General features: G+C 35.1%; 1 protein-coding gene across 5 annotated transcripts in view; it reads left to right on the forward strand.

Annotated features, from left to right (window-relative positions):
• Positions 1 to 19,247, forward strand: part of ANO3 (anoctamin 3) — a 179,197-nt gene extending 159,950 nt beyond the window's left edge. For 4 of the 5 annotated variants that reach the window (XM_015286171.3, XM_015286172.4, XM_040700769.2 and 1 more), the window contains 12 exons: positions 1,052 to 1,192; positions 1,552 to 1,716; positions 2,619 to 2,655; positions 4,410 to 4,521; positions 5,496 to 5,553; positions 6,061 to 6,158; positions 7,808 to 7,953; positions 8,054 to 8,206; positions 8,559 to 8,706; positions 10,660 to 10,740; positions 11,610 to 11,715; positions 12,900 to 19,247. In XM_015286171.3, the coding sequence (XP_015141657.2) occupies positions 1,052 to 1,192; positions 1,552 to 1,716; positions 2,619 to 2,655; positions 4,410 to 4,521; positions 5,496 to 5,553; positions 6,061 to 6,158; positions 7,808 to 7,953; positions 8,054 to 8,206; positions 8,559 to 8,706; positions 10,660 to 10,740; positions 11,610 to 11,715; positions 12,900 to 13,082 (1,428 nt within the window). In that variant the 3' untranslated portion in view covers positions 13,083 to 19,247. The remainder of the gene's footprint in view (positions 1 to 1,051; positions 1,193 to 1,551; positions 1,717 to 2,618; positions 2,656 to 4,409; positions 4,522 to 5,495; positions 5,554 to 6,060; positions 6,159 to 7,807; positions 7,954 to 8,053; positions 8,207 to 8,558; positions 8,707 to 10,659; positions 10,741 to 11,609; positions 11,716 to 12,899) is intronic. The other variant, NM_001397933.1, reaches the window with a different exon arrangement.
• Positions 19,248 to 19,330: the final 83 nt, after the last annotated feature.

A 19,330-nucleotide genomic window follows, 5' to 3' on the forward strand; every position in this document is an offset into this window, starting at 1 on the left:
TTTTTTCAGTTTACAAAGAGCTCTTTAACAGAAATAAAATGCATGAGCTGTTACTAAGGCTATTACAAGATGGATTCTTTCAAAGAGAGTGCAAGTTAAAGCTTTTGCCCGCTCCTGGCAAGCCCAGCCAGTTCAGGGCTTCAAGTTTTGAGGAATGATTGCTGTCTATAATTCACATCAATATATACTGGGAAAGAAGTATGTATTTCCTTTCTACAAGACGTTTTGTAAAGAATGTCATAATGAGGCTCTGGTTGAACAGACGGCTCAATTTAGCCACCCAGCTAGGCAAAGATGCCATTACTAGCAGTGAACAAAAACTAAAACTCCAGGGAGTGAAATAATGTACATACAGCGGGACAAGAGCTATCACCAATGTCATCACAAATTCCTACAAGATTTTAATTCTGTGGTCTTGTAAAGTTCTAATCCTTGAAAGTTCATAATCCTGTCTAGAAACAGAACGAGTGCAAGCAAGGGGCTAGAGAGTGGATTTTAAATCCTTCTGAGACGCATAACTCACTCTTTGTCATTCTGCTATCAGCTTCAGCAATGATGAAATGATTTTATTACTTTACTCCATAAATCATAGTGAGTATAGCTGTAATGTAACCTAACTATACTGTTGATTCACCTGCAGTATAATTCAATAGAGACTTTATCATAATATGCTTTATAGATTTCCATAGACTTGTAGATACAAACTAGTCACTTTTAATAAGTGCTTTCCTATCACAAAAAGCACCATCATAACTGGCATTAAAGTGTTCTTATCAATTTCTGCAGAGAAACTGGTGTTTAAACAGTATTGTGAACCATGGTCCTTTCCATACCCTCACCGACCGAGGAAGGCTCATAACTTCTCTCTTCTTTGTTGATCTCTGGCACCTTTTCAAAGGATTTTCAAAAGAGAAAATTTCTTGAAGTGGAACATTATTTAAAAAAAAAAAAAAAGAATTTCTATCAGGAAATTTTTTATATCACATTCTACCTGATTTTTTGATAGTTCAATGAAATAATACAACAAATGGGATCTCTCCTCTTATTCCAGGAAGAATTGCGTCCCCAGTTTGAAGCTAAATATTCCCAAGTTGAAAGAGTAAATCCCATCACAGGAAAACCTGAACCTTTTCAGCCTTTCCCTGACAAGCTCAGTCGACTGATGGTGTCTGTCTCAGGAATATTCTTCATGGTGAGGTTTAATAATACTGGTATTAGAGCCTTTAATCTTATCCTGATGTAGATACTAAACTAAGTCATTATGCATTCATTCAGAACAATGGATTTACATAATGGAGGTAAAACAATCAGTTCAATCTTATTGCTTGTTTAAGGATCTCTTTGTTTTAAACGATGTGATATTGTTACCTTGTAAAAGTACAAGAAATAAATACTTTAATTCAGCTATTTAATACTCTGATTCTCTCAAAATTTGCTCCCAAAACAGATGGGCCTCTTTAAAACTCCTGTTAATTTATTGATGCAGTGAAAAATATTCCCAATATGGTTTTCCTTGTTCTAATTTCTCTACTCATAAACACTTACCTGTAGATTTCACTAGTCCTCACTGCAGTTTTTGCAGTCGTGGTGTATCGTCTGGTAGCCATGGAACAATTTGCTTCTTTCAAGTGGTATTTCATCAAGAAGTATTGGCAGTTTGCAACATCTGGCACTGGAGTCTGCATCAATTTTATGATCATCATGTCACTCAATGTTGTAAGTCTTCAATTACTTTAGTGGAGAGATTTATTTAAAAGAGCAATTTACACACGGTTACTCGGTTTACTGGGTATCAGAAATACATGTATGCTAGTATTTCAGGGATTTTTTCCTCTTCTAATATTGTGTTTATCAGTGTTCTCCTCTACCGACTATTTTATTATTTGTCACTAGACATCTTTGACCATGTCACCAGTCACTTTACTACAACAGCTTTTGACATTTGCCTTTTAATTTTTCATGTACCTTCTACAAAAAAAGCCAGTTCTCCAAATACAACTACATTGATTTCTTCAAACAGAAATTCATTTTCCTTTTCTGTTATGTTGTTGCTGCTTTTTTTTTTTTTTTTTGGAATTGATTCTTAATTAAAATGTCACTTTGATATTGTTGTTCAGACCTGGAAGGACTGGGATATGCAGTTCTTGTTTAAGCTTTCCCTTTCAAATAACAGTACAGGTTTCATCATTTGCTGTGGTAGCATGGTGTACATTGACAAACTCTATTCCTTTATAGCTGCAATAGCATGCATCATTTTTCTTTTCCTCTTCAGACACAAATAGGTAAGAAGGAACAATCAGTCAGCAAACAATGCCTTTTATTTGTGCTAAGGACATTGCGGACTTATTGCAATAAGAATGCAATCTCTAAAGTAGAGCTGCTGTGTATTTATTTCTGTTACTACATATGCAATTGTATGTTATAAAGAGCCAGTTCAAGTTAAAAAGCACACCAAAATTATGGACAAAGCTAAGACATTGTCCTCTGTTCTCTGCCCATATCACTTGGTGCTGCAGGGCAACAAAACACCTATGCCTTTGATGTTTTCTTTGTTCTGCATTAGGCATCACAACAGACAAGATATACTGTACCTACATCATCTCTTCTTTCTGTTTTAGGTGTATGAAAAGGTTGCCTATCTCCTGACAGACTTAGGTATGTCAGTCTTCACTGCTGATATGATCCTTGATATGGATGACATATACGTTCATATTTCCATAGAACAGGTGTATGCATAAGATGCTGGCATTTCCCTAAGTGAATTAGTATTATCAGCAAAAGAAATGTTATAATGATTTCATTAAAGAAATAATACAAAAGAAAAACTTATCATAGAATGGTTGTGTTGGAAGTGACCACAAGGATCAAGTTCCAACACCCCTGCCACCAACCTCCAGATTATACTTCTCCTTTTCTTTATTTTTATAGTATAAAATAAAAGAAATGTTGTTAGAACAAAAATCAAAACATATCCTTTCTTAAAATGCTAAAACAGATATTTTTTCAGTTCTTCCCAAATGCTGTTATTTGCATGTTTATTTTTTTTTACTTAATTGGAACTTTCTTATGGAAAAATTGGTTAAGATTACATTTTCTAAGATAAAAATGTTATGTCAAGTTTTAAAGGAGCTCTAACTCCAGTGCATTACAAATTTATGCTAAAGTTCCTCTTTGTTATTCAGTCATATAGGTGAAGCTTTTTAGTTCATAGAAAGCAAATTGTAAACAACAGTTAAGACATCCTTCTTTGTGAACATGTTACCGTTCAGTATTTCTTGTTACATCCTGTCTTTTCAGCCCCTGTGAAATTACACATTTGATCTTAACAGCTAACTCACTGCTTAAATTTAACAGCTCTCCTGTTTGGTTAAAATATTGAAGAGCATCAATTAAATAACAAGCTCATAACTTCATCAGGTTCCATATAACAGGCAAGTTAGAAAGATGCAAAATGCATAGTCATCTTATTCAGGTTAACAAAACACTTTAAAGTATTGTTGTTTTTTTTTCAGACCTTTTTTTTCCACTTAGCTAAATTTCTAAAAATCTATTAAATTTTTAAAAGACAAAGAGAATGGGAAAGAAAATAATAATTTTGTGTATATATATGACCTGATTTTTTTTTCCAGAGTATATTAAAAAAATAATTTAACTTAATTTCAAGAAAGCTTTCTTGAAGGAAACATCAGACGCATGAAAGAGGTTGTTCTTCCTAAAATTTTGTTTCCTAGAGCAAGAGGTCATCCTAACTTTTGAGAATCAACAGCATTCACATGCAAAGCTAGTACACTCTAAATATATATACTGATTTATTTCAAAGTAGACTGTATCTTTATAGGTAACCAACCATATAGTACAATCTATAACTTAAAAATCAACACAGTTTAGATTTCTGAATCTTAATGCACTTTGAAGTTTTAGTGAATGCACTACATTGCAAATTTGATACATTGATCAAAGAAACAAATTTTTTTTATAAAGAACGGTAATTTTCATCATTTTCACCTGTTTCTAATTCAGAAGTCAATTATTCTGCAAATAAAGAAAAAATCCAAGTCGATGTAGACCCACATAGAATACTTGTAATCTTAAAATACATCTCTGCATTTCTTTCCAAAGAAAACACAGAAGGAACTCCCTTGTTTTCTTATTGCATTATAAATTGTTTGACACTCCAGAAGCATTATAATGGAAAAGTCTGAAGGATGAAGTAGTTGTCTTACAGAAGTGTTTAGAGAATGAGGTGTTTGAGTAAGGAACCAACTGACTGTTGGTTGTCTCTTCTGCCCCTGCTTTCCTTGTGAGCACTATGGCTTGAAAGCATCTCTAGTTTTTCAGTTGATCTCTGGGGAGTTGACATAACTCACTTTCGTTTTTGTTTATATAATGTGCACTGTGTCTTTCCATAGAGCACCCAAGGACAGAGTCTGAATGGGAAAACAGCTTTGCCTTGAAAATGTTCCTCTTCCAGTTTGTCAACTTGAACAGCTCTATCTTTTACATTGCTTTTTTTCTTGGCAGGTAAGTTATCTTTCATAACTCATACAGAACCTATAAACCCTGGTAACTGTACAACTTTCAATACATTGACAGTTTGAACTGTAAATGCAAAAATTTGAGTATAACTAATAGCACGAAATTTGTGTTTGTAACTGTGTGCTAGGTTAGACTCCTGAAATCTCAGAAACTAGACAGTAATAAGTCTACTTTTTAAGCAGGTCTATGTACCTACCAAAATAAGAATTCACAACTTTTGAAAATACGGACACTTTCTCAATGTACATCTGTATTCAGCCTCAAACTGATAGACTTTTTTTTCCCCTCACTTATTCCCCTTGGGTTGTATTTCACAGGACACATTTCTATAAATTTATAATGCAATTTAAGTTCAAGGTTGTTTGAAAGAAAAAGTGAAGATTGTTGGTAATGTCTGAATATTATGTCCAGAAATGCCTTTGTCATACAGTCTAAACCTTCATGTCTTGTGTCTGGTAGAACCAGGGGTGTTTCTTTTACCTTCTCATCTGTAATTTTCACTGAGGTCATTAAGAATTTTATTTCATTATACAAGAATATGTTGGATCTATTTGAAGAGTTTTGTTGCAATGGGTCTGAAAGGTCTTTCATGCTTTTTTGTCTGTGGGTGCAATCTAGTGCTCATTGCACTCAGGCAAGCAAATCTCCATGCTGTGGTAAATTCCTACATATTGCAACAGCTTATCTTCTTAGACATAGATTAGAGAGTTTGTATCTAACATCTAAAACCTCTGTAGCTAGGATTTTTGTCGTGGGCATAGTAAAAGCTTAGTATTTCTTGCAAAATGGTCTTTTTCCTTGTTTGCATTCTGAAACTCCCATATCCTACAGATACCAGATTTAAGCCTGTGTGATTTAATCTGTTTATATTTCATGAGTTTGCACAGTGGATGTTGTGAAATAATTACTAATACAGCATGGTCTTGGAATGTCCACTACACAGAAATCTTGTTTTCCAGATTTGCAGGCCGCCCAGGAAAGTACAACAAGCTTTTCAATAGATGGAGACTGGAAGAGGTAAGCAATCCTGTTTTATGTTTCTGAGAAATTTCCATGAGCAAGAGGGAATCAACTGTAGGACATGAATTACATTGTTTGAAAGATTTATTATTCAATTTAAGTGCACTGCAGAATAAACTCTTATTTATAGTGAAAGATACGAAAGATGAAATAGTAGTATGAGAGATTCCACTACTTAGTCTCTAAGACCTAGGTTATAACAAATAAAATGTTACTCTGGTATTTTGAAATGAATGCAAATATATTGGTCTAAATGACATGAACTATATCATTTAACATATACGTAGCCCACATTCCCTTAGTCCAGATAACACACTCCAGTTCTCCAAAAAATAAAAGTCTTAAGGTTGTTCCATTAAACTATGTATTATGTTTGTTATACTTTCTTAATATTCTGGAGGTTAGTGTTTTTTTTTTACCTTATGTATTTCAGTATTTTCCATCCACCCTGTGAACAAACAATTCTCTGACTTCAGCTACTGATCTTTTTCTATTTCATTTTAGTGTCATCCAAGTGGCTGCTTGATAGATCTGTGTTTACAGATGGGAGTTATTATGGTTTTGAAACAAATGTGGAACAACTTTATGGAGCTTGGCTATCCGTAAGTACTGCTGTTAGTATTTGTTTTACAAATAGCGATTGCAAATTAGTGTTAATTCAGCAACAGGGGAAAATATTTTTCATACAAGCAGACGGTAATATACCACCTTTAACTGATTTTTTTTATCATCACTAATTGATGAAGATTGTGGGCAGCTGCATTGATGATCTCTAAAAGTATATTTTCAGAAGAAGGTAAAGTGAGATTCTTCAGCAAGTTCACATTTGCATGTTTTGCATTATCCCTCAAAAGCATAATGTCAGTATTAATTTTTAGCCCTTCCTGAAGAGTGACAGGGAATTATTACTAGTATTTACATAGTTTTGTGATCATATTTTACGAAAATATCTATTTCAAGAACATGACATGCTTGGAGAATTTTTTTTTCATTTCACCATCATCCACTGCAAATTCACTCCCAAGGGAAGCAGTAACCGTGCCCTGAAGTTTCTCAAGGTCCATTAACCAGCTAAATTGTTTATTTTGAGTTTATTTTTTGTAGTACAAACAGAGCTGTTCAACTGCTGCAGAGTGTGATGGGTCAAGAGTCTTACAGTTCTTCTGAAGCTGGACAAATTTGTTTTCAGCAAAACGTTGCTCATCAGATTAATTTAATCAGTCTTAACCTTGATAATGTCAGAAAAGTTTACACTCACAGCATCAGTCTGCAATTCATGCACTGCATTGTTGAAAGAAGCAAATTTCTGATAAGAAGCAGCCTTGAAATATCAGGCTTCTTGCCTTCATGAGCCAGCACTGCTTTAACTGCCTAGAATTTTTTAGAACATGCGTGATCATTTATGGAAAGCAATAATTTGTTTTGACAAAGCTGTCATTTACAATTGTGGCCTTCCAGTAGGAAGAGCTAAGCTCTAAGTTAGTTGGAGAGAAAAATAGCAGCCTGTTGATAAAATACTTAGAGAAGTTATTTCCCACCTTTGGTTCTTTCTTTCAGTAATATTTAGAAATAAACAATAGCCTTTAATTGCCACTTTTGTCAGTACTAGGTAATATTTTTTCCTTTGTATATCACTTCTATGTGTGAGGCTATTACTTAAGATTTATAACTACTTTGTGACAGGACCTTTTCAAACCTTCATAAAAAAATAGTCTTACATATTTACAAGCTTAAGGAGCATCTTTTTAGACAATGTGTCCTGCTTAAAGAGGAAAATATTTCATAGAGCATCTGAATTTTTAAGTTTGTTCAAAAAATAGTAGGCATTTTCTGCTATTCAATATATCCTAACACTCCTAGTAAGCTTTACTTATTTGATTTGTCTCTTAGAGAATTAAAAATGTATCATTCTTTGTTTAATCCTTTCAATATGCATGATTTTTTTTCCCTGTTATTTTTGACTAAGTGATGCAGGTAAATCCTTAAAATAAAATAAAAAACTAAAAAGTCAGTGCAGGTCATTCCATTGTAAGGCTTATTACAATACCTGACATGCTATGTTGAATACATACTTAGAACTATAACACCAAGTTGAAAACTTAGGAAATTTCTTTGAAATCTCTTACATAATATTGTAAATATCTCCATGTAATACCTTAGTAAACACTCAGATGCCATTCAAAACAACAGCAACTAGAATTGCAAATTATTGAGCAAGTACAGTCAATAATGCTTCATTTGTTTAATATAGGTTATTACAGAATTGGTGGTCACGGCGCAAAATGAAGAGAAGAGGACAATCAATGGAGCATAAAATTTCTCTACCTCAGTGGGAAAAAGATTGGAATCTGCAGCCTATGAATCTCCATGGTTTAATGGATGAATACTTGGAGATGGGTAAGCAAATTTATAGAGATGTCAGTTTATTTTATAAAAAGTAAAGTACTTTAAAATGTTTTTGCACATCTAATTTCTAATCACAGAAATGCTTATCTAGTTTTACAGTTTGGCTTTACCACCATCTTTGTTGCTGCCTTCCCACTGGCACCTCTCCTGGCATTGCTGAACAATATCATAGAAATAAGATTAGATGCATATAAGTTTGTGACTCAGTGGCGAAGACCTATGCCTGCAAGAGCAACAGATATAGGTGAGAGAATTTAATATCTATCATTGTAAGGTACAATCCCAAAATGTCATCTTCATTGATGTAACTTGACCTTCGCAATGTGTCAAAAGTGAAATTGATGTGCAGCCTGCAGATGCCAAGGATATCTTCTCAGCTACATGGGCTGTAGTGTAAGAATTTATGCAGGTGGAGCCTGTAATGTTTGGAGCATAAGGACATGACTATCTTGACTAGCTTTTCTGAGACAGTAAATCTTTCTCAAGAGTAAAGAAAAAGGTCATGATTAGTAATGACTATAATATTATTAGTATGACTTTTTTGACTTAATGTGACTGTTAAAAACCACTGACTTTGTCATTTTGTTTGTTTCTAGGTATCTGGTATGGGATTCTTGAAGGAATTGGAGTACTGGCTGTCATCACCAATGCCTTTGTTATTGCCATCACTTCTGATTACATTCCACGTTTTGTGTATGCATATAAATATGGTCCCTGTACAGATCAAGGATACAGACAAGAAAAGTAACAAAGATTTTTAAAAATATATTTACATATGCTTATTTCAGTGGAAGTAAACTTTTCCTACTTTCTGTCTGCATCAATGTATTTGAGCAGTAACGTTTTATCTTTTACACCTGTACAAACCTTGTCAGGTGTTTCACATGAGACTGCCATTCCATCATTACTTCCCTTCTAAATGCATACAAGAAAATGCAAGAGAATATAAAAATTGTAGGCTCTTCCTAGTTGAGTTGTCCTTCTTTTCTGCAATGGTTTTGGTCTGTGTTGTCCCACTAGGGGAGAAAACCAGGCCAGTTTCCTGCTTATCTCCCCAGATGTTTACCAGTGTTTCTATGCTATGGGTTCTATATTCTATATTTCCCACTATATTTCATGACATTCTAGGTGAGCAAAAAAGATGTATGTATCTACAATACTCATGGGTATCCTCTCTTTCATTTGGAGATCAGTACTGTAATGCTGTAATGTGAAGGAAAGTATAGCAATAACAGCAGAGTAGCACAATACAAGGCTACAGCAAATGAGAACAAGCCCAAATACAGCAGCCATGGACATAGAAACAAAGAAAAACTGTTTACCTTTGGAAGGCCTCCAGTAGGCAGGGATCTCCAACAAAACAGCCTTACCTCCCCCTGCCAACCTTTAAATAAGATCTGGGAAGAGATGGATCCTGGCTCCACCCCTTCTGTCACTCAGCTGCATTGCATGCACCTGAGCTCCCCTGGGTTGGCCATGCTTTCCACCAGGTGCTCAATCACTGATTTAGGCCCTGACTTAGCATTTCCACTACAAGCGCCCTCTAAGTAATTTCTTGTTTTATTTTGTTGTTGTTATTATTTTTAATGTGGGAATTGGGGTTACCTTGAGAAAAGGACACAGCACTTTGCTAATACTGCAGCTGTGATGGTATGTCTCACAAGCTAAACTTAACTTCTTCATTTCCCAAGAGGAAGTATCACAGAGAAAGCATCAGGGCAAAAAAAAAAACAGCAAGGCAGTTCCATGGTATTCACAAACTGTACCTCAGCCCACACCACAGGGATCTGTCATTCCTTCCCTCATTGCTTCATTAATGGTTCAAACTAGAGATTTACTCTTCTTATGGTATCCCAGGAAGGGAGAATTTAGGGGCAGAAAGAGTAGGACAGGATCAAATGAAGAAGTACTTTAGTGGAAAAATTTTTACTGCTTAATTTCAATAGAGAACTGTAGAATCCTAATTATTTTTCCTGTAGCAATTTTAAGTGCCACCTCAAACTTGAAGATTCGGGAAACACAATAGATACCTTGTCTGTTTAAGTGTTATTTGCTTCTCAGGATGCCCTTTGTGACATTATAGGACACATTTTCAGGAGAACAGGGTGGCTTAGGTGTCTATAGTTTTTGACAGATGTAGAAAAGTTTCACTCCTTTACTCATAATTCAGTGTACTTGTATAATTTCTGTCATTAATACCAATAATTGTTACCTTTAAGATGGCTGTTTGGTATATGTGCACTCTTACTGTTAGTCAAAACTCATCTTTGGTTCCATTCATAAAACCCAACTTTTTTTTTTTTTTTTTCCTGTAAGTTTGGTAAGATTGGTATCAGTAGCAGATTTGACAAGGAATCTTTTTGTCTCTCTAGCCATCTTTCTTAGTTCAGTGGGTTTGAAAGGCGATAGTGAAGTAGGAAAAGATTTTGCTTTGCAACTGCTGGTAGATGATTCAGGAGGGGGGAAAAAAAAAGAGTGATTTGCCTCAAAATAGATTTATAAATCGTGTATATTATCTTGGAAACATCAGTTACTTGATGCTTTCCAATAACACTTTGCTTCTCTGCTTAATATTTTACAATTGCTTTTGTCCTAATAAACAAGCAAAACAGTATCTTCACAATATGTGATAGTATACAGCTTTATGCTTTATATTCACTTTACAAAGAGTTCTGACCCCATGTCTTTGCTTTCCAGATGTCTAAAAGGATATGTCAATAGCAGCTTATCAGTGTTTGATCTGAGTGAACTTGGAATGGGATATTCAGGATACTGCCGGTATGTTTTGAAGTTCCCTCTGCTTGTAATATAAAGACATCAAATAGGCATTAAAAGTCAGTGATTAAGCTAATGGCAGAGTAGTTTCATTTTTGCTTTTGTAAAAGCATTTGAGTTCAAGTTTGTTCAACATGGAAATCTCAGATGAGAAAAGTGTGTTGTAGGATGCAATACTAAGACAATGGAAACCCATGTTATATTCTTAGTTTCTTTGGGATTACTGTTAACCACATGCTACTGGTCTCTATGAATTATTTCTTGTGGGAGTTTCTCCAACTGTAAATATGGCAGAAAATTCTCATTTAATTTTCGCTCAGCATTCTGAGATCTGTTAATTTAAATATGCAGTTAAAATGTTTGTTGTGGCTCTAATCCAGCCCAGATTTCCAAATGTTATGCAAGATAAATATGAGAAATTGAGCACAAAACTTAAACATGATTTACTTTAAATGCACCGTTTCTTGTTTTGGATTTAGTTTTATGGTGAAAATTACCTTAGACCAACTAAGTTATACAATCATGTTACCTTTATGCAGGCCTTGTCATCAGAATCTCAACTTCTTGTAAGCAAGGATGAAAACCAATTTAGAGTCAACACACTTGAATGTAATACTCCAAGATACTTGCTGTGTAACAACAAAAGAAAATGTTTGTTCTGGTTTTTTTGGAAGCAAAACATTACCATCTTAAAAGCAGCTATATTTAATATTTATATTGTGGACTATGATTTTTCATTGAATTCCTCTTGAAATATGCTTTCGGGTCAAGTTCGCTTCTTTTAACCTGCTCTGGGATAAGCTTGAGAGCTTTTCATCATGTCCAGGTTTTTGAGCATGGACTAATTTACAGAGTTTATTTTTGATTTACAGCTACAGGGATTATAGAGCCCCTCCCTGGAGTTCAACTCCCTATGAATTCACTTTGCAGTTCTGGCACGTTCTGGCAGCACGACTGGCCTTCATTATCGTTTTTGAGGTTAGTCATGGAATGCAACAATTCTCTTCTAACTTTTTACAGTAGGAGTTCATTTTTTTTTGTAATAGTCTCATAAAGAGAGTGTCACTGTCATTAGGTGTTTGTTCAATATAGTATTTGAGAGAAAAAAAAAAACACTCCTCTCAAAATGTTGTTAATCAGCTACTTCCAACTAAATTGATAGAACACGCACAGCTTCTGGAGTCCCCCCCAGATCATATTTTCTTAGCAGTCACCTTATAAATCATGATGGCTCACAACTAAACATTATTAGAAGTTGTCAGAAGTTCAAATGTGTGTCAGGAAAATTATACATGATGGCACCCTGATACAACACTGGAAACGTGTACTAACTTTGACTAAGGTACTGTCTGGGGAACTGGTTGCTTACTTTGATAACCAGCTCTTAACAAAGACTAGTGGCAGATCCTGCAGTTGCGTATGAATTTTGATCACTAGCTGTATCTTTAGTTTTATTTTTCATAAGACTTCAGGGTCTTGATCACTTCAAATGCAATGCCTCCTATTTATTTCCATGGAAATGACAACAGATGCAATGAGCACAATAACACTAATTGATAGAGCAAATTCATAGCTAAAAAATACTCTTTTTCAACATGGTCACCACCATTAGAGATGCATTTTCACAAGCGATGAACATGCCATGCTCATAAAATGTGCACCAGTGGAGGTGACCACTGTTGCTGTCACCACTGCTGAAACACACCACACACCACCTCACTGTGCTCACCCCCACTGTTTGGTCTCCATAAACGTTCAGCAAGCATCAGTGAATGTCAGTGGTTGGCATTCTTTCCACATGGAGGAACTCAGTTACACACCTTTGCTTCATACTTACTTCTGTATTAGACACCATTCTGTCAGACTGCCACTCTGCCACACAGCAGCAAAATGTAACCAAATACTGGTGGGAAGGTTCAACCTCCACTGCCATGCCAATGACATCCACCTCTGATGTTGTGGGCCAGCATAACTACATAGAAGGCATTACTTTTTGAGCAGCCCTCGTATACCTAAATAGAGATTGAAAACAAATAATCATTTTTCAGTGATAAATCACACTGCACTTCCAAATTTGCCATTCACTTCTAGGCCCCAGTGTTTGATCCTAGGAATAAGTATTTATGCATGTGTGAAGCCATTATTTTTGTTCTTCTTTTCAGCACCTCGTTTTTGGAATAAAGTCTTTCATTGCCTACCTGATTCCAGACATGCCCAAAGACTTGTGCGACAGAATGAGGAGAGAGAAGTACTTAGTCCAGGAAATGATGTATGAGGCTGAACTAGAGCATTTGCAGAGAGAAAGAAAAAAGAATGGGAAACAGTATCACCATGAATGGCCTTAGTCAATATTATGCTGCAACGAAAATGCTGTTTGGAAACTGAAGAGTGCAATTTTGAAATGAAGTCAGTCTTGCATCAGTGTGTGCAATTCAAAGTGTATATAAGTTCTTGTTGGGCTGTGCAGTTGCAGGCTTTGGTGGAAAGTAGAAAACAGGCACTTCTGATGAAGAAAATGAAGAGCCTTATCTGTAACTATTCTGTGAGATGAGTGCCCAGGAGAACTGGCACTCAGGAACGTGCAGCAGATTAAAAATTTGGACACTGAATTTAAAATGGCAATGAGTTTTTATGCTGTTCATGAAGATGCTAACAGCATAATGAAAATAAAAAAATACCTATAAACTTATATGGTAAGGGCATGACTAAAAAGACATTACATGGTATCCACTACAGCTTCTGATTGCTCAGCTGCATCTGTAATGCCTCTGAAGAAAAAAAAAAATTGTTGCCTTTGTGGCCATAACTTGATATAAACAATCTTTCAGGCTTACTGTTTTGTCAGGTTTGTCCTGGTCTCTTGTTGAGATTGTGGATGTGGTCCTACCCTAAACAATGGGTATATGGCTGCTTAATATATACTATGCAGTTTAAGATTTGCACATCATTGTCATTAATCTATCCTTCTAGTTGAAAACCAAAAATTCTAAATTCAAAGAGAAAACAACAGCACTAGAACACATTGCATTGCCCACATTGTAGCTGTAGTTGAAAATGACATGGCTATGAGTTGTCTTTCCACTTTTTTATGCAGAAAGGCCACCTTCACACACATCAAGGATGAAAGAATTGTCATTTCTATGCTCTGCTGTAGCATGCAGATGTCTAACTGTGTTACTGTTCTCTTTGACCTGTCTGAGCAATGATTCCGTGACTTCACAGAATGTTAACTTGGAATATTCTAATACACTGCAAATTACTTCATTCTGAATATACAGTTAACTATTTATAGTATGCAAGCTTATGCAGATATATATCAGACATACATAGCATTTTGACTTGCTTGTTCAGGGAAGGAGAAGCTGAGCACCTTATAACAATGCTCCTCTTATTGTAATAGTAAATGTTCCGGTAATGTGCACTTCTAAAAAGTAGACACTCATGTTTAGAACCAAATTTAAGTTTTTTTATGAATACAGTGTAAAGTAGTGTTGCTTATGGTTGCTACCACATTTTGTTGATGAAATTGTCTATTAACATTTCATAATGTGTGAAAAGATAAGCACTTAATTTGAAAAATCTAAACAAGTGAACAGAGTTCACTTGCAGCATAGAGTGAGGAAACAGTTTCAGTCATCTTGTTTATCTTGTATAATTTTAAGCAATGTTCCTTTATATTGAATGAGAAGAAAAAAAACCAAACAACAAAAACAACAGAACCACCAAATCATACTGGCATTATACATTTACATGATTTTAGAGATAAAGCTGCAGTGAAATCACTGCTGACAGATACAAAAAGACCTGAAATTTTACTTGATATACGCCATATTGAGTCAGTAAGTGTTATTCCAGTATTTACTTAAATGCATTAGAACAATCTTTTTATTATTGTTGTTCTTATTGTTATTACGCCATATAAGATGAATTTTAAGAGCCCATCAAATAGAAGAGTAGAATCCATTGTATCCAGTGGACTTAAGCATCAAAGTTGAAGTTCTTTACTCGTTTCACTATATTTGTGAAATGTCTTGGTTAATTCCAGCTTAATGGTGACCTGACAAGGCAACTAGAGAAGTATCTACAATACTGCACAAAGGAGGAAGGAAATGGAAAGGTATGGCTTAATCAGATGTATTAGCAGTTAGTTCTTTGATAATGGGCTATCAGAACTCAGCTTTCTGTATTTTGGAAGGCTGGTTATTCTTCTTTTTATTTTGGATAGTTCCTCAGGAGTCCTTATCAGAAATATCAGCACTCTCCTCAGTGCTTTCAGATTCATGCTATTTAATTTATTCTCTCCCTATTTCATACTGTAGAATATCAAGCACCACTTGACAGTATTAATCATGTGTCACAGGTTCTGTTTCTGTGCCACATGGTGATAATATTTCAGTTCTTCAGAAGGTCACAGTTCAGCTCTCTTTTTTAAGTTTTCTCTTAACAGCAAAATGCCTTGGCTGGCCCAAGGTAAGAAGATTTCAAAGAAGAATAAGCAACAGTCAGAACTGGTGATTATTCTGTGCTTTTTCATTTCTGCTGTGGATATTGGCACAAGTCAAAACAGACAAATTCCAACTGAACTTAAAAGTGCATTTAAAAGAAAACCTTTTTTTTTTGTATTTGAGTATGATTTTGGATTTAAATATTTATGTTCTTAATAATTTTCAGCACTGGTGTATAAAAGTAGAGAGAAGGCACGTATGGTAGATCTGACATTGCAGTTTATGCACTGGAAAAAGCACAAGCAATTTTGGAGAAACACTGTGTTCCTTTATATCTGAAGGACATGAACAAAGTGTAAAGGTTTTGCCACTAGTAGCCGTTTGCTTAAGCTGAGAACTTTTTGCTAGACTTTGTTTAGTGTGCTGTTTGCATTGACTGCACGTTATTTTACTGAAGTACAAGGCACACACTGTCCTCAGGAATACTGTATTTTATGAGTGGTGAATGATCTTTTCATATTCTAGGTATTGTCTTTCCAAATGAATGACCAGTATGAATAGACAGTGCATGCAAGCTGCATTTGTGAAACCTGACAAAGCTTTAGAACTTAAATTTGTGCAAAAACGCTTTAGGTCATTGCTGATCTAATCTATGACAATTTTGCTCTATGCATGCGCCCTTACAGAGACTGCACGAGCAACTAGATATTCTTAAATACAAACAGTTAGTCCAAAATGTCTTAATTATTCCTAACCAAATTCAGTGTCTTGATGCAGACGAAAGAAATTTCCATTTCAGAAACTGAAAAATTGACACACATTATACATATTTTTAGTTACTTTTCATTTCAAATTTGTGCCTAGTGTGTGAGATCTGAATTCTGGTGAGCAAAAAGGGGAAAGAAAAGGATGGAAATGAAATGGATCCAAACAATTCTGTTTCATAAGCCTTCCTAATGAGAAGTTCCTTCTTGGAGCTCAGCATTTCTGTCTATGGAGGGGTTATGCATCGAGTGCACAGTACTTACAACTGAGTGCCAACAGGGTCGCCTGCAGATTGAGGAAAGGCTCTCTATTTGTTATGCTGTAATTTAATTTACTTACAATAGAGTCGTTGGGCATGCTGATGGAGTACCAATATTTTGAAACAAGGCAGACCACGTGATGGCAATTTTTCTTCCCAACCTCCTTTTTATTGAAGCATTTATAGAGAAGATGAACACTTAAGTTAATATTGATAATGATGAGGCTTAAATTTCCATAGGAATGTTGGATGACAAATGGTTTTTGTTTTTTTTTCATGTTTCTTTAGAAGTATATATCTTCATTCCTACAAAGCAGATGCATCACCTCTTACTATGGCCTTTTCTCATAGCAGTTTGACTTAAATCGCGTTTTTAGGATTGCTTAGGCTCTATTGTATTCTGAAGAAAACTCAAAAGAAAAATGTTTGGAGGGTCTAGTGAAGATAGGTGAATAGATACATACCTTAATGGATAAATTCATTAATTTCCTGAGGTTTTCTTCATGAAGGAAAGTATCTTGGGAAACAGAGCTTTAGAGTGAGTGTTAATACAGGGAAAGGCATGAACTTGTGAAATTTTTTTCTTACTGTGTCATTAAGATGATCTGTGCACATCTGTGGTTTCCTTATTTTGGCTTCTTCTGCAAACTCCAAATGTGCGTGCTTCCAGAGAGAATAGTTGGAGCCATGCAGTTCAGTGAATTCTCTGCATGGTATCATGTGGGATTTATTCATCTTGGAGTTATTTTACCAATTTTTAGGGGCAAATTCGTATACCTGTGCTTAGAAGTATCAAATCACTTTGATTAACTGAAAATGATCCCTGTCTGCAAAAAGAAAAAAGAAAAAAAAGCTCTCCTTAAATAGATAGATTACATGTAACACCAATTTTCACTAGGACTGTTATAAACTAGATTTTTTTAAGCACACTGAGTAATGTAATCTTAGAAACAGGTGTATATGAAGGCAGTGAAGTTAATGGAAATCAATCACATTTTCCATTTAGCATTACATAGAAGGGAAGGGACAGATACAAAAACAATTATCAGTGTTATCTGTGATCACTTAAAATTGCATTAGTATTTCCAGATGCATTTTAATTTTTGCAATCCTTGTAAACTACTAATGTTGATTTTGGGGGGTTAAAGCTTGAAGCGAATCTATAACCAACCATTCATAACAATGTGTATTTCATGTTACAGCTGACACTAGAATTCAGAGATCCACATTTAGGCAGATTTCTGAGAAAGATGAAGTAAGTTATTTTGTTAGTTCTAATGCATAGTTTGACTGAAGCATAACCAGTAACCATTTTTCCAAGTGTTTAGGTGAGTTGCAAACCTAAATTTCTGTGGCAGAAAAGGTAGCGGCTTTCAAAGATCTCTTTACCTTTTTGTGCTCAAACTCATGCTAGTTAAAGCCCACCTCCTGTTGCAGTAAAATGGAATAAACCAGCATTTTGAGGCTGGAGATGAGCAGAGAAAGCAAAGCTCTTGTGTTCATTTTAGCAAGTTTTGCTGCAGAGTCCCTTATCAATTCCCCAAAATGAGGGGTTGAAAATGGAGCACAGTGAGAACCCCGACGATCATTTTCCTTTTCTCCTCTGGTTCATTCTTTACTTACCCATAGTGTTTTATTAAATGATGACTTCTTGCTGACAGTCAGAGCAGTTGCCTGACCTAAATTACTTAAAGCGCTAACAGAAGCCAAACAGAAGTGTTCCCAAACCAGTCTGTCCAGTCCTTGTCGCTAGCTGGTATGCTCGGGATGGAGTGGTGCGAGAAAGCACATGGTGTATCTGTGTCTGCTGCTAGGCTATATCTGTCACTGTCCCAAGCACCACCTTTTGCACTCCTGTCCCTTCCTACACATACACACATGTCCTGAAGGCCCTACCCACTCTTGACATTTTGAAATTTATATGAATAGGCTCATATCGACAATTTTTCTCCAATTCTGACATTACAACCGCATTCACTATAAATTTACATTGACATAATTTTGACATAGTCATGATAGCACAATTACCACAACAGCACAAATTTATAACAGCACAACAAAGAACTGTAGAGAAATCCCTTTTCTTTTCCATGTTATACAGGAACTTTCTTAGTCCAGAACTGGGATTTTGTCTTGAAATGTTAATGAAATACCCCATCCTCACTGCACTGGAAATTACCTTTTGTTAGTTCTTTTGGCTCATTCTAACTTATTGCCATAAGCTCTGTAACACTAGATGTTCCCTGTAGTATGCTCTTTAATTGCAGTGAACAAGTTGTTGGGATGCTACTAGATGAGAAATGAGGATTAAACCCAATGCAGTCTAAAGCTAATGAGATTTTAAGCACTGAGAAGTTGAGAATTTTTCTGTTAAAATTTTTTAAAAATTCAAATCATCTTTTTATTTAATGTTCTATTTAGAAGACTCAGAATTTTGTATTGAAAAAAATCTACAAAACTGTTGATTCTAATTTTTACCTAGAGTAGTATAGCTGAAATTTCAGTTGTTTGACATAATGTCATGTAAAATCTACATGATATAGTTCAGCCATTTTTACTTCGATAGTCCTGGCTAACTTGCAATATCATGATCATAAGAGATTTCTTAAAATGTGTATATACTTAAAATTTATGTAATATTTAAATACAACTTGGTTTCTAAGTAAGAAATGAGAGTACAGTTTCAACTATTTTTTCTATTCATAATTCCAAACTTTGTAAGTAACATTTACAATAAGATTACCACCAAGTGTTTCAGAGAAATTAACTTTTATGCACTGCAAGCTAGAAGTTCCTCTGGCCTGTTCACTTTCTTTTGCATTTAAGGTTACTCTTACAAGCTGGTGTGTACCCTAGAACTAAAAGAATTCAGTGAGGAAAAGTTGTTGATATGATTAACTATTGTAAGACACTTTTGGCATAAATTTGTCTTTGAGATGCTGTTTACTTTATCAAGGTTTACATGTACAAATGCAATGACTTACTGTATCATACACATTTGAATATTGCATTTTTCAGTAATAAACTTGGATATCTTTGAAGGAATCTCTCGGTGTCCTGATTCCAGATACTCAAAGTTAAGAAAAATACACTGGTGAGTGTTCATGTGGCTTCAAACCATAGT

This window comes from Gallus gallus, chromosome 5 (assembly GCF_016699485.2).
Source record: "Gallus gallus isolate bGalGal1 chromosome 5, bGalGal1.mat.broiler.GRCg7b, whole genome shotgun sequence".
Classification (NCBI taxonomy): domain Eukaryota; kingdom Metazoa; phylum Chordata; class Aves; order Galliformes; family Phasianidae; genus Gallus; species Gallus gallus.